This window comes from Prunus avium, chromosome 7, assembly GCF_965620075.1.
Source record: "Prunus avium chromosome 7, drPruAviu1.hap1.1, whole genome shotgun sequence".
NCBI classification, from domain to species: domain Eukaryota; kingdom Viridiplantae; phylum Streptophyta; class Magnoliopsida; order Rosales; family Rosaceae; genus Prunus; species Prunus avium.
In genome coordinates this window covers 31,950,070-31,976,808 of record NC_142290.1, presented here as the reverse complement: position 1 = coordinate 31,976,808, position 26,739 = coordinate 31,950,070, and the positions used below count along the sequence as shown (strand labels likewise).

The 26,739-nt window shown below is 37.5% G+C and overlaps 4 protein-coding genes across 4 annotated transcripts; 1 reads left to right on the top strand and 3 right to left on the bottom strand.

The window, feature by feature from the left end:
- Positions 1-559: 559 nt before the first annotated feature.
- LOC110753010 (uncharacterized) lies at positions 560-4,354 on the bottom strand. The gene has a single exon (XM_021953802.2). The coding sequence runs from the start codon at positions 3,767-3,769 to the stop codon at positions 902-904; it is 2,868 nt and encodes a 955-aa protein (XP_021809494.2). The 5' UTR covers positions 3,770-4,354; the 3' UTR covers positions 560-901.
- A 1,910-nt stretch (positions 4,355-6,264) lies between these two features.
- On the bottom strand, positions 6,265-10,328 carry LOC110753000 (uncharacterized). Its single transcript, XM_021953792.2, has 2 exons — positions 9,653-10,328; positions 6,265-9,551 (listed from the first exon to the last, which is right to left on the bottom strand). The coding sequence occupies exon 2, from the start codon at positions 9,524-9,526 to the stop codon at positions 6,653-6,655; it is 2,874 nt and encodes a 957-aa protein (XP_021809484.2). The 5' UTR covers positions 9,527-9,551; positions 9,653-10,328; the 3' UTR covers positions 6,265-6,652.
- Positions 10,329-14,807: 4,479 nt separating this feature from the next.
- On the bottom strand, positions 14,808-18,258 carry LOC110752955 (uncharacterized). The gene is made up of 5 exons (XM_021953729.2): positions 17,831-18,258; positions 17,132-17,368; positions 16,645-16,728; positions 16,024-16,153; positions 14,808-15,934 (listed from the first exon to the last, which is right to left on the bottom strand). Exons 1-5 carry the CDS (start codon positions 18,118-18,120, stop codon positions 15,098-15,100), a joined length of 1,578 nt encoding a protein of 525 aa, XP_021809421.2. The 5' UTR covers positions 18,121-18,258; the 3' UTR covers positions 14,808-15,097.
- A 2,243-nt stretch (positions 18,259-20,501) lies between these two features.
- Positions 20,502-22,693, top strand: LOC110753018 (GDSL-like Lipase/Acylhydrolase superfamily protein). The gene is made up of 5 exons (XM_021953812.2): positions 20,502-20,803; positions 20,916-21,046; positions 21,167-21,415; positions 21,592-21,847; positions 22,298-22,693. Exons 1-5 carry the CDS (start codon positions 20,542-20,544, stop codon positions 22,519-22,521), a joined length of 1,122 nt encoding a protein of 373 aa, XP_021809504.2. The 5' UTR covers positions 20,502-20,541; the 3' UTR covers positions 22,522-22,693.
- The last annotated feature ends 4,046 nt before the right edge of the window (positions 22,694-26,739 follow it).

Genomic DNA, 26,739 nt, shown 5'->3' with positions numbered 1-26,739 from the left:
ACTATCTTCATCTAATAGTTTAGTATGGCCAACTACAAATTCATTCGGCTCAAATTTGTCAACCGATCACTGTCACCACCAACCATGTAAAAGTTTACTTTAGAAGTTAGCTTCCCCAATTACCTACCTCCCCAAAAATGGTTTCTTTAACAAAATCATTTGTCGTCAAACAGTGAACCACCATTGACCATTTTGTATGTACTCTTTTTATTAGATATTCTTAAATGATTTTCCTTATGATATGGGATATGCTATTCACAGGTTAGGTGACTTCTTTTTTTTCTTTTTTTTTTAAATTATTTTTTTTTATTCAAGGACAAATGGACCCTAGAGCTTTACTCAGAACACAGAACATGCATAATGGTACATGATTTTATTCAATGTATGTATCTGTATACTATTTATATCAGATTCCTTCTTCTTTGCCAATTCTGTAGGGGGGAACTTACCGTCCATTTTTAGGCGGACAATGCGAAAAAACAACAGAGAGCAAAATCAATGGGTTTTCCTTTTCCGAAGAATTAAATTATACCATGTAATTGTATTGTACAAGAGCAGATTGTGAGTAATGGGAACCCTTCCAATCTAATTCTGCTTTTGGTTTACAATGTCAAGAAGATACAAACCTCTACACGAATCCTTTCTAGCAAAAGATGGAAGAAAAAAAAAACCATAGGAAAACAGGACTCTACAAGAACTCAAAAGGTGAAAGAGGTGAATACAGAAGTCAACAAATTCATCCACCTGCATTGATGAGCTTTTTCTGGAAGAACAAAAGAATGCAAACTACAAAGGAAATCAGTAATTAAGGCCATTCCATCCTTCTGGCATGGAAATCATCTGCTCAGGCGCTCAGGCAGTGGTAACAAATAAATTTCGACATCAAATAGAAAACTGTTTCTCAATTTTGAATATACTCGTTGACGGATGTTACTGACTTTGTCTCAGACTCTTCATCAACAGTTGACAGCCCACCCTCTCTGATAAAGGTTGGATTAAGAAAATTCGCCATAAAAGCCCATAACTTGTAAACATCTTCAAAGTTGGTTAGAAAACCCAAGGAAGCTGTTACAACCTCAACCCTTACAAAACCGCCTTTTCTATCATTTCTTCCATTTTCCATTGGCCTGCACAGGGTTGTATCTTGAAGATTCAAAGCCCCATGTTGCTGTCTCGGGGTATCTAGGATTCGTATGTGATTGAGGAAACCAATGCCAAGAGAGATACCTTCTTTTTCAGCCAGCTTCTGAACAACTTCAGGATTGATTAACCCTCTATTTTGGTCTCTCACATTGAAAGCTACAGCTGCACCTCGTTCATATTTTATTTTTGGACCATAGATGTGAACCAGATTCGTTCTGCTGTCTCCATCTGAACCAGGCAACCTCAATTGCAGTAACGAGGTCACAAGCCAATTGATCAAAAATCGCAATCGGGAAGTGGTTTTATTGAGACCTAATGTATTAACATGATCAAGATGTCGGCATATTATTTCAGGTTCCCTCCTGTCCCAGTCTTGCCCATCACCATATTCCTCATCACTAAAGTAATCTTCATCCTCAATACTAGTCACAGAAACTTCTCCTGTCTCAACATTATGGCTCACATTATCTTTTCCATTATCATCCGTGCTAAAGGACACCCTTCTTCCCCGACTTGGTTCCTCATTCTCTTCTAAACCAAAAAATCTACCGTTGCCATATTTACTCCCCTCCCTTCTCCCTAACAACCTAAATTCACCTTCAGTTTCTCTTCTTATGGCGCAACCTCTTACCTCTGTGCAATTTTCAGCAATTGATCCATTTTCTAGGTTCTGATGCTGAGAAGTGGAAGTTGAATTCTTGAGACAAATCCCATTTGTGGCAGAATTCAACATTGACCCATTAGACAAGGGTTTGCTAACTCCACATTCTTCCTGGATCTCTCCATTATGATGGTCAGAACCCATTTGACCATTTCGTGAAGTGGGGGCTGCTTCTGAAAATTGTTCTTCATTGACCTCCTTGACACAATCCAGCTCCTGAGAAATTGATTGGACAGCAGCATCAAATGAAACTACATGAGAGTCATCGTGTAGCCTTGAGTTTACCTTTTTGTCATCAAATATGGGGCTGCCATATATCCTAGAAGTAGGTTTTGGGGAAATTTGCTTATGATTCTTCCTGCCAAACCAAAATGGAGGCAAAGGAGAGGCAATCTTCTGCTTGCTAATCTGGCCAGCCTGGTCAGAACCCAATGGGCTCTGACCCAAATCAATCCAAAATGAGTTGTCCGATGACTCATCCTCACTGAAAACTGGACTCTTCATCACCTCCCCAACTGAGACACTCTCAGCTTCTTCAAATAAGGTGCTGGTTGCATCCCTGTCAGAGCTATCTTGATCCATCTCAGTTTCAAATACATCCATTACCTGAGAAGATGTGTACGCTCCAGAGAAAGCAGGCATCTGCTTTCCCTGGCGAGGTTCAGAGGTTACCTCACCATTTCCAACAACTTCATCATCTTCAATTCCAGCCAATTTGTCAAGACCATCTGCAGAATCACTCAAATACAAGGGGAACTCGGGGGTAATCTTCACCATCCCAGACCCAGTAGACCCAGACTGATTTTGAAGGCATCCTATAACTGATTTTTTAATCAGAAGGCACCCAAATCCAGTTGGATCATAACCAAAAACCTTGTAAAATGATGTGACAATAAAATCAGGCCTGAACAGGGACAATCCAAGTGAATCCATGTCCTTGGGACCCAATGACCCAGCATCAAGCAAGACATGCCAATTGTTCTGCTGAGCCAGTGCCATCCATTGGTAGGAATACTTGGCCCCGGTTACTCTAGACTGAACCGGAAACACAAAAAGACCAGTCGCAGAATCCTTCTTCCTCCTCTTCTTGATTGACATTTGCTTTCTCAAATCAGTGGAGCAGAGTTTCAGGGTTGGCCACTTAAACCAGGCACTGTATACCTTTGCCCCTTTCTCTCTGGCACTCTGAGCCATCCAATTCACGGACTGGCTCTCATAATCAAACATGGTCAACAGTTTTTTGTTTGTATGAAAAGGGTATGATTCAGCCAACAATTTAAAAGCAGACCCTCTACTCACAGTAAAAACAAGACCATACTCATTCTCAGGAATGTTCAAATAATCCATTATCCTAGCTTTTATATCATGCTCCACAGTGCCTTTCTCAGCACCACCATAAAGAACATGGTTACTCAAATTTGCAGTTATCTCAGACAAGCTAAATGTAGAAGACTCCCAATAGTGTAGAGTTTGAAGGTATGAAAAAAGACCAAATCCACAGTAGTCAAGGCATACCTTTGGAGACAAATGTGAGTACTCATCCAACCTCAGCTGATCGATCTTCTCCGAAGACTGGTACTTCGGGTACATAGTGAGGAACTTAGAGAAAGCTTCATGGAGGTCAGGGATGGTGTCTTCAGACTCGAAGATGCGCTCAGCAGCAAGAGCAGTGGCGCAGAGGAATTCTCGCTGGGCATGGAGCCTAGCAAGCGATCTGGACCGGCCAAGGCCCTCGTCTTGGTTGGAAATGGACTCAGACTCCATGTCTTGGGATTTAAGGAGTGACCCATCTTCTGAAGCTTCCTCGAGAGCTTCTCTGAGCTTGTTCTCTTGAAGTTTCCGGAGAATTGATGTCGTCTTCTTAATGTCAAGATTTGAATCTGAGCCATCTTTCTTTTTGCTGCTCTTCTTGTCCTTGAGCAGAGCAGCACACTGAGATATGGACTTCCATAATGAAAAATGCATGAAAGCTTCTTTGATGTAACCCAATGTTACAGAAACCCCAGAAGAGAAAATTGGCTCGGAGCAAAAGAACTCAAAAGGGTTTAGCTTTAGCCCATCAAAGAGGGATGCACAAGCAGGTCCACCTCCAAACCCTAACTCCTCTCTTAGGCAAAAACAGATTTTGGCCAGATCAATGAAACCCAACTCTGGATTTCTTTAAAATTGAAGTATTTGTCACAAAGGAAGCAACTTTACACAAGTATAAAAACCCCTATCAAAGAAACCGGTGACTGAATGAAGCAATTTCCAGGTCGAAACCAACCCACAATTCACTCAAAAGAAACCCCCATCACCAAACGTCAACTGTCACTGCAGCACATTTAATAGCAAAGCAAAGCAAACCCACCTCACCAATTTCTCATTTGCTCATATTCTGGTGAGGCAAATCCAAAACATAACAGTGTTGATTTGACAACCCCAATATCTCTCTGTCTATCTTTGACCCATCTATAATTCTTTTCTCTCTCTACAATCTTCCATACCAATCCCTTGTTAACAAACAGAGAGAAAAGACATTGACTTTCTTAAGCCCATCGTAAAATGATGTTGTTTATTGATTTTTTTTCCAATTTTTAATCAGTCCATAATAATCAGGTTGGTTTTTGCTCTGCTGGTGATGGGACCCGGGGAAGCCAATTTCCTCTTATGGTCAATGGTAAAAAGTCAAATAATAAGCTGGCTTTTTGGCAAAAGCTGATTTCTGTCCAACTAGGCAGCTAGAATGGATTTGCATAGTTCTTTTTATTTTTGGTCTAGGATTTGCATGGTTAAAAGTTTCAAACTTGATAGTCCTAACCCGAAAAACCCCTCCGTCTTTTTTATTTCAATCTCAAATTGACCCCTTAGCTCTGCATACTTGCCTTTTCTTCTCTTCGTATAGAGCTGTCTGGTTGGTTTGCTTACCACAGACAGTACAAGTAATTTGGATTATATATCTTCAGTGGCACTGTGGCAGAGGAGTGTGGTGGTTGCTTTCGGCTAGCAATCAATGCCCATACTTATTCCATGCTGCAGTTTTGACGGCATACAATGAAACATGGATCTTTTGGGTTTTAACTTTTAAGTATCTTTTTTATTTCTTATTAATTTGTTCTTTGTTGCATCGTTTTTAGAGGGTGCTTTGGTTAGATGGAGTCTTCTAAATATAACCATGGTCAGGTTGGATTCAAAAGGATGTTCTTTACCCAGCCGAATTGATATCTCTCTTCTAATATACTCATTTTCATTTGGTTTTTGTTAGTTTTTCGCTGCGTCTCAAGTTTTGTTTAGAAAGCTGCGGCTAGATGAATGGATGTGAAGTATGCTACTTCATTAGTTCCTCACAAGAGTAACAAGCAACTTTTTTATGAGCCAATAAAATTAAAAACTTGGCAGGTGTGCTCATGATTTAAATTTTCAATTCTCCAGATTTGGAGTTGTGGGAGCTGCACCATGACCCAAAAGTTCCAATACAGCTTGATTTAACAAGAGACTTTGTGGAGCAAAAACAGGGTAGCTCCAGTGCAAGGAGTTGGCATTGGACATTCCATTTCTTATAAAGGTGACACATTTAATGGTAGGTCTCATGTCACAAACTACCCAAGTAAGAGTTTCCTCTAGAAGTTAGCTTCCTCCCAAAAGTGGTTTCTATCAATAGTTAATTGAAGAGTCAAGCTGATAACTACCATTCTGTATGCATTATTTTAGTTAGAATAGATGATTTGCCATATAATATGGGATATGTTTTTGCCACTTGTTAGGTGTCTTTTCTTGTTTCTTTGCTTGGAGGACCAAATTGAGTTTGATTATCAGTATCAAGTTCTAAAAGGAAGCATGAAATGCAGTGACAATACCTACCAGCTTCAAGAAAAGGGAGGCTCAAGCTTTTATCAGACCACAAAGTACACAAAAGCCAAAAGAGAAGTATGCTGATACATATGCTTTTATGATCACTGTAATTTCCAGGGAAACAAAACCCAACGGATATGGCCCATTGATGATTATCACTACGAGAAAAAGAAACCCCATACATCTAAAGCAGCCGCTATTTAGTTTCTTCTTCTACCTTTTCCAGTCTGATGACAAAGCTTCAGATTCAATTACTCAATGCATGCCCATATTTTGTTACTATCAGATAAATGTTGCTTTGCCATAGTCCAATCTCTGATTTTGATTTTCCTTTATTTCCTCAAAATGTTAAAGGGGGCTAAACTATAAGTCCCTAAACTAAAAGTCTTAGCTAAACAGAGACATCAATTATGCTCTCAACTAAATTAACAGGTTTTGTGAGGAATAGAAGCTGTAAAACATAAGCTTTGAATTTCCAATGAGGAAGACAGAAGGAATCCCACCTGCCTTAACAGGGCTCAAATTTGTTTTGACCAGAATATACTCTTCCCATTGGCTCCCTCCCATTGTTAACATAGGGGGAAGTATTTATCATGCATGTTCTGGAGAACAATGCGAAAAAGCAAAAAGAGGGGCAAAATCTGAATTTTCTTACAAGAAATAAGCTACACCATGTATTTTGCAAGAGCAGAATATGACTAATGGGAGTAGTTACAATGCTAACTCTGCTTTTGCTTTACCATTTGCCAAGATGATACAAATTTCTAAACCAACTCTACAAGAACCCAAAAGTTTTATAATAAAAAAAAGAAAAAAAGAAATTTAAAATGCAGAGCAATAACAAACATGAATCAACAAATTCACAGGCCTGCTTTGATGAGTTTTTCGAACAAGAGCAAAAGAATCCAACCATACAGGAAGTAAACCCTTCTTGTTTCTTTTGGCTTGGAAACCATCTGCTTAGACGTTTCGAGAGACCACCAAATAATTTTCCACCTCAAACAAAAAACAATTCTCTCAATTTGGAACAATATCATTGATAGATGTTTCAGATTTTGTCTCAGATTCTTCTTCAACAGTAGACAGTCCACCCTCTCTGATAAAGGATGGATTTAGAAAATTCGCCACAAACGCCCATAACTTGTAAACATCTTCAAAGTTGGTGAGAAAACCCAAAGAAGCTGTTACCACCTCAACCCTTACAAAACCGCCTTTTCTATCATTTCTTCCATTTTCCATTGGCCTGCACAGGGTTGTATCTTGAAGATTCGAAGCCCCATGTTGCTGTCTCGGGGTATCTAGGATTCGTATGTGATTGAGGAAACCAATGCCAAGAGAGATACCTTCTTTTTCAGCCAGCTTCTGAACAACTTCAGGGTTGATTAACCCTCTATTTCGGTCTCTCACATTGAAAGCTACAGCTGCACCTCGTTCGTATTTTATTTTTGGACCATAGATGTGAACCAGATTCGTTCTGCTGTCTCCATCTGACCCAGGCAACCTCAATTGCAATAACGAGGTCACAAGCCAATTGATCAAAAATCGCAATCGGGAAGTGGTTTTATTGAGGCCCAACATATTTACATGATCAATATGCCGGCATATGATCTCAGCTTCCCTCCTGTCCCAGTCTTGCCCATCACCATATTCCCCATCACTGGTGTAATCTTCATCCTCCAGACTAGCTGCAGAAATTTCTCCTGTCTCAAGATTATGGCTTGCATGGTCTTTAGGGTCTTCTATGCTAAAGGACACCCTTCTTCCCCTGCTTGGTGCTTCATTCTCTTCCAAACCAAAAAACCTACCATTAGCAAATTTACTCCCCTCCCTTCTCCCTAACAACCTAAATTCACCTTCAGTTTCTCTTCTTATGGCACTCTCTCTTATCTCTGCACAACTTTGAGTGGTTGATCCATTCTCTAGGCTATGATGCTGAGATGTTGAAGTCGAATTCTTGGGACAAAACCCATTTAGGGCAGAGTTTAACACCGACCCAGTAGGTAAGGGTTTGCTGGTTCCACATTCTTCCTGTATCTCCCTGTTGTGATGATCAGAACCACTTTTACCATTTTGAGAAGTGGGGCCTGTTTCTGCAACTTGCTCTTCTTCAGGCACTTTCTTGACACAGTCCAACTCCATGGAAACTGATAAGACAGCAGCGTCAAATGATAGCACATGGGAGTCATCACGTGGCCCTGAGTTTACCTCTTTGTCATCATATATGGGACTGCCATATATCTTAGAAGTAGGTTTTGGGGAAAGTTGCTTATGGTTCTTCCTGCCAAGAAGCCAAAATGGAGGCAAAGGAGAGGCAATCTTCTGTTTGTTAATCTGGCCTGCATGATCAGAACTCAATGGGCTCTGACCCAAATCGATCCAAATTGAATTGTCTGATGACTCATCTTCGCTGAAGACGGGACTCTTCATCATATCCCCTACTGAGATACTCTCTGCTTCTTCAAATATGGTGCTAGTTCCATCCCTGTCAGAGCTGTTATCTTGATCCATCTCAGTCTCAAACACATCCCTCACCTGAGCTGGCGTGTATGCACCAGAGAAAGCAGGCATCCGTGATCCCTGGCGAGAGTCAGAGGCTTTCTCACCATTTTCGGCTAGCTCATCGTCTTCAAATCCAGTCAATTTTTCCAGACCATCTACAGAATCACTAAGATATAATGGGTATTCAGGGGTAATCTTCACCATTCCAGACCCAGTTGACCCAGACTGATTTTGAAGGCATCCGATTACTGATTTCTTAATCAGAAGGCAACCAAATCCAGTTGGATCAAACCCAAAGACCCTGTAAAATGATGTGATGATAAAATCAGGCCTGAACAAGGATAGCCCGAGTGAATCCATGTCCTTAGGACCCAATGACCCAGCATCAAGTAAGACATGCCAATTGTTCTGCTGTGCCAGTGCCATCCATTGGTACGAATATTTGGCCCCAGTAACTCTAGACTGCACCGGAAACACAAACAGACCAGTTGCAGAATCCTTCTTCCTCTTCTTTTTGTTCGAAATTTGCTTTCTCAAATCAGTGGAACAGAGTTTCAAGGTTGGCCACTTAAACCAGGCACTGTACACCTTCGCCCCTTTCTCTCTGGCACTCTGAGCCATCCAATTCACGGACTGGCTCTCATAATCAAACATGGTCAATAATTTCTTGTTTGTTTGAAAAGGGTATGATTCAGCCAACAGTTTAAATGCAGACCCTCTACTCACAGTAAATACAAGACCATACTCATTCTCAGGAATGTTCAAATAATCCATAATCCTTGTCTTTATATCATGTTCCACAGTACCTTTCTCAGCACCACCATAAAGAGCATGATTATTCAAATTTGCAGTTATCTCGGACAAGCTAAATGTAGAAGACTCCCAATAGTGCAGTGTTTGAAGGTACGAAAAAAGACCAAATCCACAGTAGTCAAGGCATACCTTTGGAGATAAATGTGAGTACTCATCCAACCTCAGCTGATCAATCTTCTCCGAAGACTGGTACTTTGGGTACATAGTGAGGAACTTAGTTAAAGCTTCATGGAGGTCAGGTATGGCGTCCTCTGACTCGAAAATGCGCTCAGCCGCCAGAGCAGTGGCTCGGAGGAATTCGCGCTGGGCATGGAGCCTAGCGAGGGATCTGGAGCGGCCAAGGCCCTCCTCCTGGTTGGCAAGGGACTCAGACTCCATGTCTTGGGATTTAATAAGTGATCCATCTTCTGATGCTTCCTCAAGAGCTTCCCTGAGCTTGTTTTCTTGAAGTTTTCGGAGAATTGATGTGGTTTTCTTGATGTCAAGATTTGAATCTGACCCATCTTTCTTTCTGCTGCTCTTCTTGTCTATAAGCAGAGCAGCACACTGATATATGGGCTTCCATAGTGAAAAATGCATGAAAGCTTGTGTAACTGAATTCAATCTGATTCAAAAATCCAGAAGGGAAAATTAGCTCAGAGCAACAAAACACAAGGGTTTTGGCTTTAGCCCATCAAACAGGTATACAGAAAAGCAGCTTCCAACCTTAGGTCCTCCTAGGCAAGAAAGAGATTATCTTGGCCAGATCAATGTAACCCAACTCTAGATTTCATTTGGATGTCAAGAAGGAAGCAACTATTGGTTTTAAACACAAAAATTTTGAGAGAAAGGAAGCAGCTTTACTTGCAGACAAGAACCACTATCAAAGAAGCCGGTGACTCAGTGAAGCATACGAACAATTTTCAACCCAAATTTTCATTCAAAAGAAACCCCATTTCCCAAAAACGTCAACAAAGAGAATTATTCTGGAAAAAGGGAAAATAAAAGAACCAGGAAAGAGAGAAAATCAAATCAAATGGGTCAAACCTAAAACCCAGATCTCAAATATGCCAAAGGAACCCACTTTACAAAAGAAAGGAAATCCAAATTGAACAAATTTAAGAATTTCCTTCAAGAATCAAAAGTCTTTCACTGCAGCACAATTAATAGCAAATCAAACCCACCACACCAAATGCTCATTTACTCAAATTCTAGTAAATCCAGAACATAGTGGTATTGATTTTCTCAGCCCCACTCACTCACTCACTCTCTCTCTATCTCTCTCCCTCTCTCTTACTTTGACTCAATCTACAGTTGCTTTCTCTCTCTACAATCTTCCACGCCAATCGCTCCTAAACAAACAGAGAGAAAGAACATTGACTTTCACAAACCAAACGTAAAATGATGTTATTTATTCATTTATTTATTTAATTTTTTTTCCCAAATTTTTAATCAATCCGTAATAATCAGGTTAGTTGGTTTTTCGCTGTGTTGGTGGTGGGACCCGCGGAAGCCACTATCCTTCCTTTCCATGGTCGCGCCATAAAAGTCAAATAATCAGGTGGCTTTGTACAAAAGCTGATTTCTGTCCAACCAGGCAGGCAGCTGCATAATTCTTGTTTCAATCTCAAATTAAACTTTACTCTCAACAAAGTTCTTAGTATTGAAATATATCTCCATAATTCCATTTCTGTGATTATTACAATTTCATAGGGAGATTTTGATCTTCCCTTCCCTTGCAAATATTATTATTCTCAAAAGACTTTAAAATGTGATTGGAAAAAGAAAAAAAAAGTACTTCAAAGGTGTGTTTTTCAGTTTGAAAAGAATGTGAGAAGGTTGTTTTTCTACCAAGGAATTGTTTTTTTTTAGATAACCTCGACAGTACGATGAAAACTTTATTGATAAAAAATGCATCTACAATAAATAACATCAAGTGGTTTGAAGAACCACCTGACCCCTAGTACAAGCATCCATAATAAGTAATATCAGGTGGTTCTTCAATACCTAACTCCGAGTACAAGCATCCACAACAAGTAACATCATGAGGTTATTCAAACCACTCAACCTCACCAATGAATTGTTTAGTGTTTAGGATTGGAGTTTTTGACTACTTGGTTCTTAACACTTACTAATTTCCAAAGAAGAAAAAAAAAAGGAAAAACAATTATAGGTCTATGAAGCATTCCCCAAACATGTCAATTAAAATTTTGGATGGTATTTTTGTTTACTACAAGATTCTGCCCCTACTTTGATGGGTATGTCTATGGTGTGAGAAATGCTTTCTCTTTTTTTAAAAACAAGCTAGGATTTATACAAGTTTCCTTTTTTTTCCCCAAACAAATAAAGAATAGCAATGCAAAATCTTATAAAATAAAATGCAAATAAACTTCTGTGCAAATTGTCCACTTGCTCTCTTTTTTTTTATAGCAAAGTTAATAAGCATATTCTCTCATGAAAAAAAGAAGTTAAATAATTAAGCATATTTGTCCACTACGATAAAGTGACATCTTAGTCAACTCTTACATCAATCAATCAGAAAGAGTTTTAATTTGTCTTTGGTTTCCTTTGTTTAATGCTTCTCGGATGCTAACCCCACAGGATAATAAACGAATAAAAACTTTAACAACACTATTTTTGTTCAAATTAAAAATAAATAATAAAAAAAGTAAACCCTTAATTTGTTGTTTTGTAATTTGGTTATTAGTCCATGTATTTTTATTTTTTTTATTTCAACATATATGTTATCCTTGTAAGTTGTATCCATCATGAATACGCAAAAGACTTTTTTTATTTTTTTTATTTTATAAAAATAAATTTCTTGTCCTCTTCTCTATTGGTGCAGCTAGAAATGAAACAGCTAATTCTTGATAAACAGAATATCTTAAGCTCATCCTTGGTGTATATTATTGTAGTTATGGCAGGCAGGCCTATCGTCTAGAGATTTGGTAGAAAGTGGGAAGGCTCAAACTTAATTATGTAGGCCCCTTGTTTCTTTATGAATAAATTTATACAAAAAAAAAATCTTCACAATAAAACAATGTTGAAGAGAAGAATATTTGTTCTATTTTTTTATTTTTTTTTTAAAGTGCAGTTTCATTAAGAAATAAAGTTGAAATACAAGAGGATTACTTGAAGAATACAATCATAAGAGGTTCTTGCATACAAGAATCGAGAAAAATAAAGCACTTCAAGACAACGAGTAAACTAATTAGGAATTTAGCTTACTCAGAGTCAAAGTTGGAGAGAATTCATAAGGACTCAAATCAAGTCAGTATTGAATACATCATGGTGGAGAAACAAGATTAATGGATGTTTTGAAAGACTTATTAAAGGCTAAATATATGATGGATTTGAAGAAGGATACTGATGAGGAGGAACTTCCTTCTAGATATGAATGCACGACACAAAATTTCCCTAATAATTTCGTACTAATTGCAATTTAATGCGACAAGGTTTATTGCTTTGTTGTAGTTAATAAAAAAATACATATCACGTTAGTTATTACGAAAAAAGTTTGTCACGGTTTGGTAAAGAAAGCAAAAACATTCTACTTTATTGTGAACTCAATGGGATATTGACAGGTGGAATTCATTTTTGTATGGCCTTAATGGAATCTTATCAGAATTATGGATGTTCACTTTCCATATAGAAAAAGTTTTTTAATAATCATTGTTGTTGATTGTTCGTTTGTTGTATTTGATATTATTGGTGTTCTTATTAGGATTATTGGTGTTGAGAAAAAAGAGAAAAAAATAAAGAATAAAATGATAATCCTATTTAATGTTTTAAGTTGGCAACGAAGGTAACTTTTTTCATATTTTTTGAAGAGGGAGGATTCGAACTTAAACTTAAATATTATTGATATTCTAAACTAGGAGCTGGTTGATATTCTTTTGGTGGTGGCGTGGAACCACACGCCGTCGCCGTTGCCGTTACATAATGTGTGTTGTAGGAGGAAGGGGCATGCACCCCTACTCTTGATGAGTGAATGAGTTGCTGCGATTCTTCCTGAATAGCCTGGATTCTACTTTGAAAGTATTACCTAAACACAACAACATCCAAGTTTTTTGTTTCTTTGACCAGAAATAGCATCCAAGTATAATAACAAGGCTCTCAAAGTATACAGACATACAAATGAGACAAGTCACAAGTATACAGCTCCTTTGGATTCCCCTCTCCTCAATAGGAGAGACTTAGTGCACAAAACCCTAGAACCTGTCTCACAAGGGCCAATTTGCAGTACTATAGTTTACTTTTCAACTTTGGACTGAATTATATATTGACTACTAACTAAAAGTTAAAGCAAAAAACAAAAAGTCAAAAAGAAAAAAATATATATTTCATTCTTTTTTTAATCAAATAGTAATTTTCTTGGCCAACCTTTGCCGTATATAATTGTTTGGCCTTGTTATTGAGAATCTTACTTGCAAGTGAAAGAAGCTCAAGAATTCAACTACGAGTTCAAACATTTTATTTTTAAATGTGAGATAATTGAGTTCTTATCAAGAAAATAAAGTCAAACATTCAAAGCCATGCCTATGTATAATTTGGAAATATTATAGTCATAAATATACTTAACTAATTACATTCGTTTCGTTATCGTGATTGCAACATGTAATAATTTTCCATCAAATTGATACAAATCAGAAATCTCTCTTCTGACTTAATATTAGAAAATTCTTAAAGAACACATTTTTCTTTTTTAATTTTTGGTTGAAATTCTAAAAGGACACGTTACTTATACTTGAAACAAAGGCAAATTCTTTGACATTGTTGGGATGGGATGGTTTTGATCCTTTTTATATGACAAATGCAGCTTTTAAGTTGTATGTATATAAATTATATCATATCGAAGCCAGCCTAAGAATTCGAACATATCCATAATGAATCATGCATGGTTGACAAACGTTAAGCTTTTGAATAATCACAAATTCCTTGTCAAATCACGAGGGAGGACTTTTAAATTAGCATGCTTCCTTCCTACCCCAAAAAAAATTCCAGAAAAAAGAAAAGGGTTAAAGGGGCTTTGCATTATGGCCACGACCTTAGCTCATGGTATCCATGCCCAACTAGGTAAATGTAAAATGATGAGACTCGAAGCACAAGAACACCAACTTTGCCAAAAGTGGGATAAGCTAAGGGATCTTTTTGTTGCAAGCAATGAGTAAAAGATGATCTCTTTTTTTGTTATCAAATGCTTTTGTTCTTTTCTTTTTCAACCTCTCCTCCCCCTTTTTTTTTTCTTCAGATATTGGATTCTCTTCATGTTTTGCTTCAATGTACTTATACACTAAAAGCTTATTTTCGTTTCCCTTTTTTCCCAACAACTATCATTTATAGAAAAGACTTCACTAACTAAGTTGGAAATTGGTTTAGTACCATACTTATTTGAAATTTTTAGAATTCATTTTGGGTTTGTGATGATTAAGGTTAGGGAAATGAGCAATTAGGAAATTGATAATCATTGTTGTAGAATAAATGACGTCCACATGGAGTTAGATGTATGTCATGTGGTTAGGAGATGTTTTGCCTAGTATCCAATGAAATTGATAAGCAATTGCGTTTTCCTTTTTAGCTTATAGCACAAAAGTGATTTCTAGCCCAGCTTAAGCTCAGGTCGACGGTCAACTTAGGAACTGTTGGGGCCCAACTCCACCATGGGGGACAAAAGCCAGTGGAAAATGATCCACCTTCCTTCGGGATGGCCATGAGAGGCCCCTTATATATTCTGGACTGTGAAAGGCATGGGCCACTTTTAATAGTACAAAGATGAGATCCATATGAGCAGCTAGATCCTGAGATCCATATAAGTTTATTTGGAAGGCTAAACTGTAGTTTGTTATCATAAATCTCAGTTTACCAAAAGCAATTTGACAGATAGGGGAAGCAAATTAATAATTTCCAATTAAATTAACACTAATCTCAAATGTTCCTATAATATACTGAGTCATTACAAAATAGGACTTAGACAGAATTCTGAAGGTAGAAACCACAATTACATACACAAAACTCGGTTTCTTGCAACACAGGCAATTCTGCTACATTAGCCAAAATACTGGACTCTATTCTTGCCGAAACGAAGCATGCAGATTCGAAAGAACCTCATCCTCATATTGCTTGACCTCAATCCCCCAGCAATACCCTCTCAGCTACCTAGACTGGAGTTGATTACGACAGAGTGTTTGCGCCATCAGGGCTATTGGCCTTGCGCCTCTGCCTCAATCTTCCAGCTATACTGTCTGGACTTGGTTCAGCAGCAAGAGCACGCTTCTTCTTGAGCTTTGAACTTGTACCCAATGCAGTACTGATATCGCCACCATCACTAAATAGTATGCCCTTTCCTTTCTCCACTTCCTTCTTTGACAAGATTTTGTTTACCTCCTGCTCAACATCTGGAGTTTCAACTTTTGCCTCTGGTAAGTCATCATCATGGTCATTTCCTTTCCTACGTCTCTGTCTTAATCTTCCAGCAATGCTACCTGGTTCAATAGCCAGAGCAGGCTTCATTTTATGCTTTGAGCTAGTTTCATGACTGCTATCACTGAGTTTCATATCCATCAAATGTATCTCTTTCTCTTTCTCGCCTTTAAGATCATCTCTGCTGCTCTCAGATTGATGCTTTGGCAATCCAAGGTGGTCACCAACCTTGTGGTCGACCTCAGGTGATCCAAAATTTTCAGACTGTTGTATCACATCTGGAAAGGACAATGACCTCTTCGCAGAAGTTTGGTTGTTAATATCTGGATTTGAGCTACTCTGTGCATCATTCTCTTTTTCACTCTTTAACTCATCATCTCTTTTGTGTTCAGCAAGAGGTTTTATCATTCCAATGTCATTGCAATGGTCCTTGAGAATTTCTTCACATGATGCATCCACATCTGGGAAGTGCAGTGACCTTTTTGCAGAAACTTGATTGGTGGTTTCTGGATTTTCTCCTAAATTCTTCTGTGAGCGTTGGGTTTGAATGAGATAGTGTGCAACTGATTTGAAGCCTAGTTGTGTTATCTGGAAAGTAGACATAATTAATCTTAGTTCCAATGCAATGCCAGGGGACAAAAGAGATAGTTAAAAAAAAGGCATAGTTTTGAAGGAACCTTTTTGTAGAGCACACCAGTGGGAGGCCATCCTTTTGCTGTCCGACAAAAACTACAGTTGCAAATTCCACGGCAGACAGGGCAAATCCAATCTGGATTCTGAATGGCTTCAATTACATGCTCCCCATATCTGCTCCAAGGAGATAAATGAGCTAGTATAAGTATTGGATTAACACTTTCTAGAATACATATATGGCAGCCAGGAAGCTTAGATAGGATTCCTGTGAAGCTTAGAAGGATGATTCTGTACAAACAAAATGCGTAAAACACATGTGAGGCAATACCTACGAGATGTGTGAAGTTTGCCGAACAAATTATGTTAACGTAAAATTGGGGACTATGTGTCAACCTAAAATTAGGGACATGTGCCTGAGGGGGAACCAGTAGTCAATTAGCATGCTGTGAAGTTTTGACAACCAAAACATGTGCCTAAGAGATGCATGCAAGGAATCTATAGTTTTTTTTTTAGTCGAAACTAGGGATCTATAGTTATTAACCCCTTTATGACATCATAAAAAATCTGCCCAATGTTTGCAAATAGGAATGATTAAAAGCAATGGGGGCCAAACTTATAGATAGATATTAAGGCAGAGAAGAAACTTATAAGAGTATACAGTTTACCTCATGTACAAACAATCTCCACAAAACTGCCCTTGGACCTTGTCGCACTGGCTGCAGTGAGTATGATGACCCAGAGTTTTCTGCCTGTGAAACAGATTTTCAATCCTTGTTAATATACTAATACAGGGAACTAATCCACAAAAAGCTCCACTGCAACACTTGTTGCATGAGATGATATCACCTCTGGATGAGACACAGAACTTAGCAAGAAAAGGAAATTGAAATTATGGAAAGGGGAAGTTGTTTCATTAGTACTTTGTCATCTTATGAGGAAAATAATGAATTCTGGATGTTACAAACTTACAATATTTGATATTCATAAGACTTGAAGACAAAGTTTAAACTCATGTTCCTTACCGTGTTCTTTGACTAACATCTAAACTGTTCTTTCTCTATCCCTATTTATACTAAGCCCAGCATTCTCTCACTTTTCAAATAGGGCATTTACTATTTTCATTATGCAACATTTTGGCAATAAAGGTTATACCTGCATTGATGGCAAGTCTTTCCTCTAACTTGGTCATAAATTCGTTTTCCATCTTTTCCGTAACCATCCACAAATAGAGTCCAGCTCTCATCGGTGTTACCCAACAACTTTTCATGCTCTTCGGTGTAAATCTCCGGCTTTGCACCCTCCTCCAGCATAATGCCTTCCTTGTCCAAAGCCTTATCCTTCTTTGTCAAATACATCTCCGAGTAGCTTACTGGTGTCGCATTCTGCAATCTGAAGCAACAACCAAATTATAAACAATAAAATAACCTAAGAAAAAAAAAATGTCAAATAGGATTAAGAAAAAAGTATTTGAGATCCAATCCACATTCTCCAAAATCAAGTACTAGGTAGGAAGAATTCACAATCAGAAACTGTTTCAAACCACCAGAATCACAGACCCAGTCGATTAAAGACTCATTCTTTAAAGCAAAACATGTATCATTCAAAACAATAAATAAAAATTTGAGAACCCATGGAGCATTCGAAGTCAGAAATAGTGTAAGACAGTAAAACCCACCAGATCAGAAACCCAGTTGGTTAAAAGTTTTAACTTCTAAGCCCCAAATGTATACACAAGTCATTTGTAACTTAAAAAGAAAGCATTTTTCTCAACATCAACAAACAGATTCATGCAGTCTATGCAGAGGCAGAAAGCAAACAAAGACCGTAACAGAGAGGGCATGCAAAGATTACCTAGAAGAGCGACGAAGGCGTCCTGGCTCCCGAATGGGAGAGGGCCCAGACGGCGTCGTACAGCGGTTGGAAAAGCTCTTTGGTGCTGTGCGCTTGGGTTGAAAGTTAGACTTGAGCTGAAGAGAGATGTCAACAATGCCGAGCTTTTTCATTCTCTCAAGGTTTTCCTTGATTCTTTCTTCTCTGGACTGCTCGTACTGAGACTTGTTCTGGGTCTGAGAGGTTTGGGTTTGCTCATTGTTGCTTCGATTGTTAGGGTTTGCGACACTCTTCTTCCTCAGAATCGGCATTGTGAACTCACTCTTGTTCCTCTCTGTTTCTGACTATTGAGTTTTTGAGTCTCTGTATGTGATTTGAACCTCTCACCCCAACGGTCAAATTTGGAGCCCGAAATGGATTTTCGAAATTTCCAAGGAGGGAGAGTAGGGTTTAGGGCACAACTGGGCTTTTGTGTTTTCTTCTTATAGTTGGGATGGTATTTATTTTTACTTTTTACTCTCTTTTTTTCAAATTTGAAAAATCTTACCTTCTATATTTCCTTCTGCTTAGTTTTGGTTTATTGTCTTACCTAGTATTAGGAGAATGTTTCCAATTCCCAAAATAAAAATTGGGTAAAATAATAAGGGAGCTGATATTGGCACTCCAAAATAGTCATCATGCACTTCTCTTTAATGAATCAATAAAAGATAATAGGAGTGCAGTATATCTCTTTGGAGTGCTAATAACACCACTTTCAAAAAATGTGTTGGTTTGACTGTCACCAACCATCGTTGAACTTAATGGTTATAGTTTTTTTTTCACGATTATAGTGGCCTCGTTAAAACATTCATAGGAAAACCACGTGGGACAAACCCTAGAGGAGGAAAAAGTACATGTGATGGACTAACAAGAGAGTCCAACCCGAGCGACATTGAACAGTTACAAAAACTAGAAAAAAGAAAAAACCTATTAAACACCAATACAATAGACCTACAGGACAAAACCGCAACACATCCCAACTGTTAAAAGAAGCCTTCTATGAGAACTCATAGTCCTTTGAATATCACAAGAACTGCATAGCACACCAAGACCCCATTTGGTTCGCGGGAAAGGAGTCTTGGAGATGAGAAATCAATTGTTTTCCCATGTTTGGTAAGAGCATCTCCAACCGATATGTCAAAAGTGCCACATAGACATTTAACAGCTAGAAATAACATCTCACACACTCCAACCGATGTGTCAAAGATGATGTGGAATGAAGGCTGAAGATTGAGATGTTATTTTTGACATCCCAAAAGCAAGATGTCAAATGAATATTTTATGATTTTTTTTCTTTTCTATTCTTTTTAATTAAAAATAAATCAACACTAAAATGTAATAAAATAATAATTTAATTTGACATATCGGCTGGAGTGTAAAGCTGTGTAAGATGCCAAATTGCCACATCAGCCATCAAATTTAAATTTGATGTTTGGTATTTGACATCTCCCTTGAAGATGCTCTAAGTACATGCATGAGAAATGATTACTTAGCACATGGGAAAGTAAAGGGGAAAGTGAAGCCCTCTTCCCCTCTTGGGTTTTGTTTTCCCATTTCATGGGAAAGTTGGGGAAAATGAGTCAACATTAAATGCACATTTTGCATGACCATTTTTTCCCCCATTAACAATTTAGAATTACAATATAGCATTAAATACATTATTTTTTTATTTGATTTCATATAAGTATAATTGGAAAATTAAATAAACTTTGTTTTACATTCCTATGCAAACCAAACATGTGAAAGGAAATAAAGTGGTATTTCTTGGTTACTTTCCCAGCATTACCAAACATGGGAAATGAATCTTCCATTTCTCATCCATTGGGAAAAAACATGGGAAATTATTTCCCATCAATTTTTTTCCCCGAATGAAACAAGTCCCAAGGGTTAGAGACACAAGACAACACACGAAGGAAGAACACGGAGACAACATCAAAGAGGAACCCCAAACAAGCACACCAACTCAACTCAGAGCCTGACAAAGAAAACCTCTTATGACTAAGCATAGTTCTTCTTCGAATGGCGCAGAGATAAGAAAAACTGTGAAGGGTTAACACAACAGAAGGAGAAACAAAATTATAGTTGCTAAGAGATATTTGTGCTTAAATTTATGTGATTATGTACGTTGAACCTAATTGTTATAGTTGGTAACCCTTGTCTTTTATCTAAACCCAAATTTATTAGAGCTCCACGGGAGATGCTCTTTCTATCTTCTGACTTCCAGTATATTTTTTTATTTTAAAAAAAAAACAATTATCTTCTGACAAGGAAAAAAAGTTCTTCAATTTTGTTCTTGAAATCACAAACGTTTTCAGCTTAACTATCCCAAATTTTATTGGTGCAGGAACCACCACTTCTCTCCAAATAATCCTTGGATTAAATAGCTTTTTCAACTCCTAAGTTCCTAACCAACCAACACCTAAGTTCCCCAATGACGTGGGCCCCTTTGTACTGTTGCAAAAGCAACCTAAAAGTTCTGGACAAGTTGAGAAAATTGCACCAATGTTGATCAACTACCTCATCAAAATTCGTGGCCGTAGACCTCTACAAAAAGAGGTCAAACCAAATGCAGCTGGATTTTAAAATCTTACAAGTTTCACCAATGGCTTCTTTTAGCTTCTCTCGTGAACAAGAAGTTGCTTATATACTTCGAATTGGTACTCAGTTTTCATCATCAACTTGCGAAGCATACGATGGCCATGATGAAATCTTGCAATACTGTGGCCTTGGTAGGCTTGGTTCTTTTGTTCACGATCCATTTGGCAAATGCTGCTGAAAATCAAGGGTTAGGAGCTTCTTTCATCTTTGGTGATTCTCTAGTTGATTCTGGAAACAACAACTATTTACCAACGTTGTCCAAGGCAAATATTGTTCCAAATGGGATGGATTTTAAAGCATCTGGAGGAAAACCCACCGGGAGGTATACCAATGGCAGAACCATTGGTGACATAGTTGGTACATGACCATGACTCTCACCTCTGTTAGAGATGTGATCCATAATGCATTCCTAATAATTTGTCATTTTTGAGTTTAACATGAAAACAAACCCTTTTTTTTGTTTGTGCAGGTGAAGAATTGGGGCAACCAAATTATGCACTCCCATATTTGGCACCAAATACTACAGGGAAAGCAATCTTGTATGGGGTGAATTATGCATCAGGAGGAGCAGGGATTATGAACTCAACAGGGAGAATATTTGTTAGCGAGCTCCCAACCCTCTATGGATTACTTTTTTTTTTTTTGGAGTATAATTTTATGCACTTTAAACACATGTTTTATCCAACTACAAAAGAATTATATATAAATCTTGGCTTGCAGGTTAATAGGGTGGGAATGGATATCCAAGTTGATTTTTTCAACCAGACAAGGAAGCAGATTGGTAAGCTGCTGGGCCCATCACCGGCAAAAGAGTACATTATGAAAAGATCCATATTTTCAATCACAATTGGATCCAATGACTTCTTGAACAATTATCTGCTACCAGTCCTCTCCATTGGAGAAAGAATTTCTCAGAGCCCAGATGCGTTTATTGATGATCTGATCAGTCACTTCAGGGCCCAACTCACCGTAAGTTTTATTTGATTGATTAATTTGGGTTTTTTTATATATTTTATTTAATACAAACGACAGGGTAATGAGGGTTTCACACACACACACTACCAAAGTATCGTGAAGATTTGAACTTGAGACTACTGATATGCAAATCTTAATTAACATGTTTAGTGACAAATTAATTGGTGCAGAGACTTTACCAATTGGATGCTCGAAAATTTGTGATTGGAAATGTTGGTCCCCTAGGCTGCATCCCTTACCAGAAGACTATAAATCAACTAAATCCAGATGAGTGTGTGGAGCTGCCCAATAAGCTGGCTCGACAGTACAATGGCCGGTTGAAGGACTTGCTTGCTGAGCTAACTGACAACCTCCCAGGATCAACATTTGTTTATGCAAATGTGTATGATCTGGTGACGGAGCTCATCACAAATTATGACAAATATGGTAAAGCCCAAATCAAATATCATATTATATGAAAATATTTATGGTATTATTTTGACCCAAGATTTATCAAATTTTTATTTTTATTTGAAAGTAACTCAACAACTTATCCAACCTACATACAGTCTTGGTTTTTTCAAAACCAAGCTATGTATAACACGGTCCTTTTCTGAGTTCTAATAAAAAAAAACACAAAATTATATGAATATAGAGGGTCTAAGAATGTGCAATACAATGGTTCTGCCATATTCATCTTGATGGCCTTGACGTTAATATATTTGTGGAAGAAGAAGATCAATTAGGTTTCTTGTACATTAGCTATAATCATAATCTAATAATAATCATTCGACATTAATAGCCTGTGGCGGGGTAATTAATTGGTTAATGTCTTAATGATTATTATTAGATTATGATTAATGAAACCTGATTTCATTTGTGTATGCCGCATTGCAGGATTTACAACAGCAAGTAGAGCTTGTTGTGGAAATGGGGGCCAATACGCAGGTATAGTTCCATGTGGTCCAACGTCTAGTTTGTGCAAGGATCGCTCCATGCATGTTTTCTGGGATCCCTACCATCCCAGTGAGGCTGCCAATCTTATACTCGCCAAAAAATTGGTTGATGGAGATACCAGATTCATTTCGCCAATGAATCTCAGACAACTTCGTGACCATTAAAACTTGTTTGTAGGATTATATCCTACTATTTCCGCCTTTATTTTGTAAACAGTAACAAAAATGTAAGCCCTTTCGAATGTTTTTATGCTTGGATTGGGAGATTTGGATCCACAGAGATTTATATATATATATATATATATATAGCTATTTTCTACTGAGTAGATTTTATAAATCTTAAAAGACATGACGTGTTGAGAAACTTCGCTTCCACCTAATTTTCTTCTGCTATAATTCTTGATATGGTTCAAGTTACCATCTGCAGTGCACGGAAAAGAGAGAAAGTGTTATATTGCCTGTGGGACATGCGCACCTTGGTTGTGTTTGGTCATCAAGTCCCACTAATTCTATGATTTCATTAATCTATGATCATGAATAGAAAATAATAAAATATATTTCTTGACTATAGCTTTACTTTCACGAGTTTTGAGTGCTAATGGATTAATTTCTTAATAAGTAATATGAATATGAGAGAAACTATGAATCAAACCTACTGAACTCAAACTTTCGCAAATGTATAAAAAACACTTGAGTTGTCTCTTTATTTATTTTAATCACAAATCTAGCATTAAGATGTTTTTTAAAAAATCGAAAGGAAAACATCGATTTGGTTTTGTTCCAACCAAGAAAAGCAATAACAAAACAAACAAAAAAAGTAGCTAGAAGTTCTTAGAAGCACTTATGTTTGGGGTAGATGTGAATATATTTTTTCTCAATGTGGGCACACACCCAAAATACGATCATTGGTTCATGTGAAGGAATCATGTCCATAGCAGAAAAATCCAAATATAAAAGAGTGAGACAACCAGAGAGAGAGAGAGAGAGAGAAGGCATTGAAAAATCTAAGTTGGTGAAGAAAAAAGGAAGAAAGGGAGGGAGGCATTGTCAGTGATAATAGGCGACCGAATAAGCAGACTGAGAGAGACTGAGATTGAGAGGATGGCAATAGTGTTTAGGACTGACAAAGCCTTTGAAAACGACCTATGATGCTTTGCCGAAGACATTTCTATGGCCTCTCAGCCTTCGCGTGCCATTCTTCTCTTGACCGACAACTACCTGTCTTTCTTCGCCACGTGTTACTTCCAAAGGGACCCCCCCAACCCCTACCTCACCTAGTAGTCCTTGAATAAGAGGTGAAAAAGGAAGAATCCGTTCATCTTATCCAAGACTTTGCAATGAAGACAATAATATAATACAACCTTTTTGTTTTTTTGGTTTTTGTGTGTTTTGTAGTGAATTAGACCCCTTACTTGGATTAAGCAATCACTGTGTTGTGTAATGGCCACTGTAGCAGTAAAAGTTTAAACTCTTATAAAATGAAGAGAGGGATGGAACTCGAGTGTAAAAGGATATGCACAACGCCTTCGTCATCTGGGATAACACAAATATGCATCGTATGTGTATACTATCGCTCTATTTCTCTCATCATGTGATACATCAATTTTGCCCTTAAGTAATTTTGTCTTTATTTTTAACCTCATTCATTGGAGAAGGTAAAAAGATGATGTAACAAAGCAAACACAATTTGCCTCACCCTTGACGTTGTTCCTTAAAAGATGATAACCCGAGTAAATCTTGGTTCAACACAACCTTTTTAAAAGAAGTGTTTGTTATTACTGTTGGAAATTGCGGCTCAAATTAGTAGCTTGTTGTCGATAGCTACAAATCGACCGGTCAGACCATTGTGGTATTCACTTTTGGTACAAATCGACTGGTCTGCCCCAAAGAGCGACCGGTCAACCCTTGTGAATTTAATTTCCTTTTGTTTGAATTCTATTTAGTTATGTTTTGGGATTGCTTATCGGTTTGGATAAATTGCTCTAGTGGAACTTTGGTTTTGTAAGAAAGCCTATGAATATATATCATTATGGTGTTTGTTTCCTTGGCGTGTGATCAAAGTGAGTGATGAAGAGATATGTAGTGGCTTTGAAGGTTCGCCTCTAGGGTTGTTACATATCAAGTGAGAGAAAATTTGAGGATGGAAGAGTGAGTTTCTTTGGTGTGTTGTGGTCTCTTTATGGAGTTGGGTTGAGATGAGTGAAATTGGTTGTGAGTGTGTGAGGGAATAGTAATTTTGATATGTACTTAGTGAGTCATTGTTAATTATTGGACATCGAGTAATGTAATCTAATTTGGGGTGAATTTTGTAAATCTTATATGTTCTGTAATTGATTCTTTCTTTTATTTTGTTCTTTTCGTTATATTTGTGATATTTTGAGCTAGGAATTGCGCGTGAATTCCTAAAAAACATTCTTCAAAAGCGACAACTATACTAACCTTTATCTCCAATGCAACTTTGAGATGCATAAATTAGGAGGGCCAGTCCATGAATCTACCTTTCTGCTTTCAAACTAATCATTCAAAACATGCATGTCTTTAGTTAAGCTTTATATCATAAGGCATGGCTTGTCTATTAAGCTTGATAATAACAAACAATAATAAGCCCTTGCCTGCCTGATCAATTCACCTGTTCGTGCGTGGTTAATAATTTTTTAGGTACATAAAAATTATGAAAAGGTAGGGGTTATGATTTTGAATTATGTGTCTTGTGACAGAGGGGTGTAGGAGATTCATATCATAGCTCATAGGCCTTAGATTAGACATGGCTGTGTTTGGGTGGGAATAGGAAAAACCGGAATGGGAATAGAGGGAGAATTGTGTGTGTTGTTTGGTAATGGGTACAGTGTAGCGCGAAATGCGGTGAGAGGAAGAGGTACGGAGGAGGAATCTGATGCGGACATGACGCGTCCGAAATCAGAGGAGAGAACCAATAATTGCTCCCACGCTGTCCGACATTCATGATTCTGTCGGTACTGCCCCACCCACCTAATCCCAACACCCCATCAATCCCTCTCAACTTTGACGGGTATTGCCCGCTTAGCTTACTTCAATTTTTGTCTTCTCATCCCATTAATCTAGGGACTTCTTATCTAATCTTTGTTTATGATTATTATTGCAGAAAATATAATCTATATCTCATTTCTTGATACGGCTAATGAGTTAAGAAACTAGTATATTTATAATCTTACGAGTAATATTCTCTCGTCATAAAGTATGATAACTCAAGATCGTTATATTGTCCGATTATCAATTTCGATCTTTATACTCTTCCAGTCTTCAGCTCACTATACTTAGAAATATCATATTTCATGACAGTCTACCAATCGGCCATTTTTCTAAAGAAAAAAAAAGGGAGATTCACTATTATACCAAATATAGGAATCCAAATTAAAAAAAAATCATATATGAAATAGACTTTAGAAACACACCCAAAGTCCATTTACAACATAACAAAAAGACTTTTAACTTCTTTAAAATTACAAAATTGTCATTGATTTCTTAAAACAAACCAAACCCCAAAATCTTTTTAAAAAGCCTAAAACACTCAATAGGACATCAAAGTAATTTAATAATCAAAATTAAATTCAATAAGGCCAACTGTCATTTTTTTGGGTTTGTTTATTGAAATTAAATGATGTATGATTTATCTATATTATTAATGCTAAGAATGGGTATATGAGTAAATATCTCAAAAAAAAAAGTTTAGCAGCTTATGGTTTCAATTTTAGAGAGAGGTAAAGTTTGAATTGAACCATCTTGGGAAAGACATGTAGCCCCTTTTCCCATTATTTTTTGTCGAGCACTTTTCCTATATTTAACATGTAGCCCCCCTTTTTTTTTGTTACTTTATTTAGCAATTAGAAAGATGGATCAAATTTTGTTGCAGAGGAGGAGAGCAAGAACCCTAATTCACATGAAACACAAATGCAAATCAACTTGGTGCATTGCATGCAAATTCAATTAAGCTCCTTTTTTCGTTTTTGTTTTTTGAATTTTGGTTCTTTAGTTTTTCTGGGTTTTAGATAACCTACAGAGCAAGTGCTGTACGTAGCCCAGACAATAGCTAGCTAGTAGCCAAAAAGCAATAAATATTGTAATCTAGCAAGTTCGTACGATATTATGGAGGGATCATTGGAATAAACCTTACCTTGTTTATATAATAATTAGTCCCCCCATGCACAGTACTTTCAGGCCTCAGAAGGCATGCATGCAAAAGGTAAATTGAAATCTCCGACCACAGGCGCTATCTGTATATAGAATATACATGCATACATACATACATAAAAACACAGAGAGAGAGAGAGATGTATGTATATATAATATACTTTCTGCAGAAACTTATGGATATAACCCTGATCCCCACCATCCAAATCATAGATT

Coding starts and splice junctions, on each gene's coding strand:
- LOC110753000 (XM_021953792.2), bottom strand. CDS start 9,526: ATGCATTTTTCACTATGGAAGCCCATATATCAGTGTGCTGCTCTGCTT.
- LOC110753010 (XM_021953802.2), bottom strand. CDS start 3,769: ATGCATTTTTCATTATGGAAGTCCATATCTCAGTGTGCTGCTCTGCTC.
- LOC110752955 (XM_021953729.2), bottom strand. CDS start 18,120: ATGCCGATTCTGAGGAAGAAGAGTGTCGCAAACCCTAACAATCGAAGC. Junction 16,729..17,131: donor AAGACTTGCCATCAATGCAG/GTATAACCTTTA, acceptor TCTGTTTCACAG/GCAGAAAACTCTGGGTCATC. Junction 15,935..16,023: donor CTGGTGTGCTCTACAAAAAG/GTTCCTTCAAAA, acceptor TCTACTTTCCAG/ATAACACAACTAGGCTTCAA.
- LOC110753018 (XM_021953812.2), top strand. CDS start 20,542: ATGGCCATGATGAAATCTTGCAATACTGTGGCCTTGGTAGGCTTGGTT. Junction 21,047..21,166: donor ACTCAACAGGGAGAATATTT/GTTAGCGAGCTC, acceptor CTTGGCTTGCAG/GTTAATAGGGTGGGAATGGA. Junction 21,848..22,297: donor CACAAATTATGACAAATATG/GTAAAGCCCAAA, acceptor GCCGCATTGCAG/GATTTACAACAGCAAGTAGA.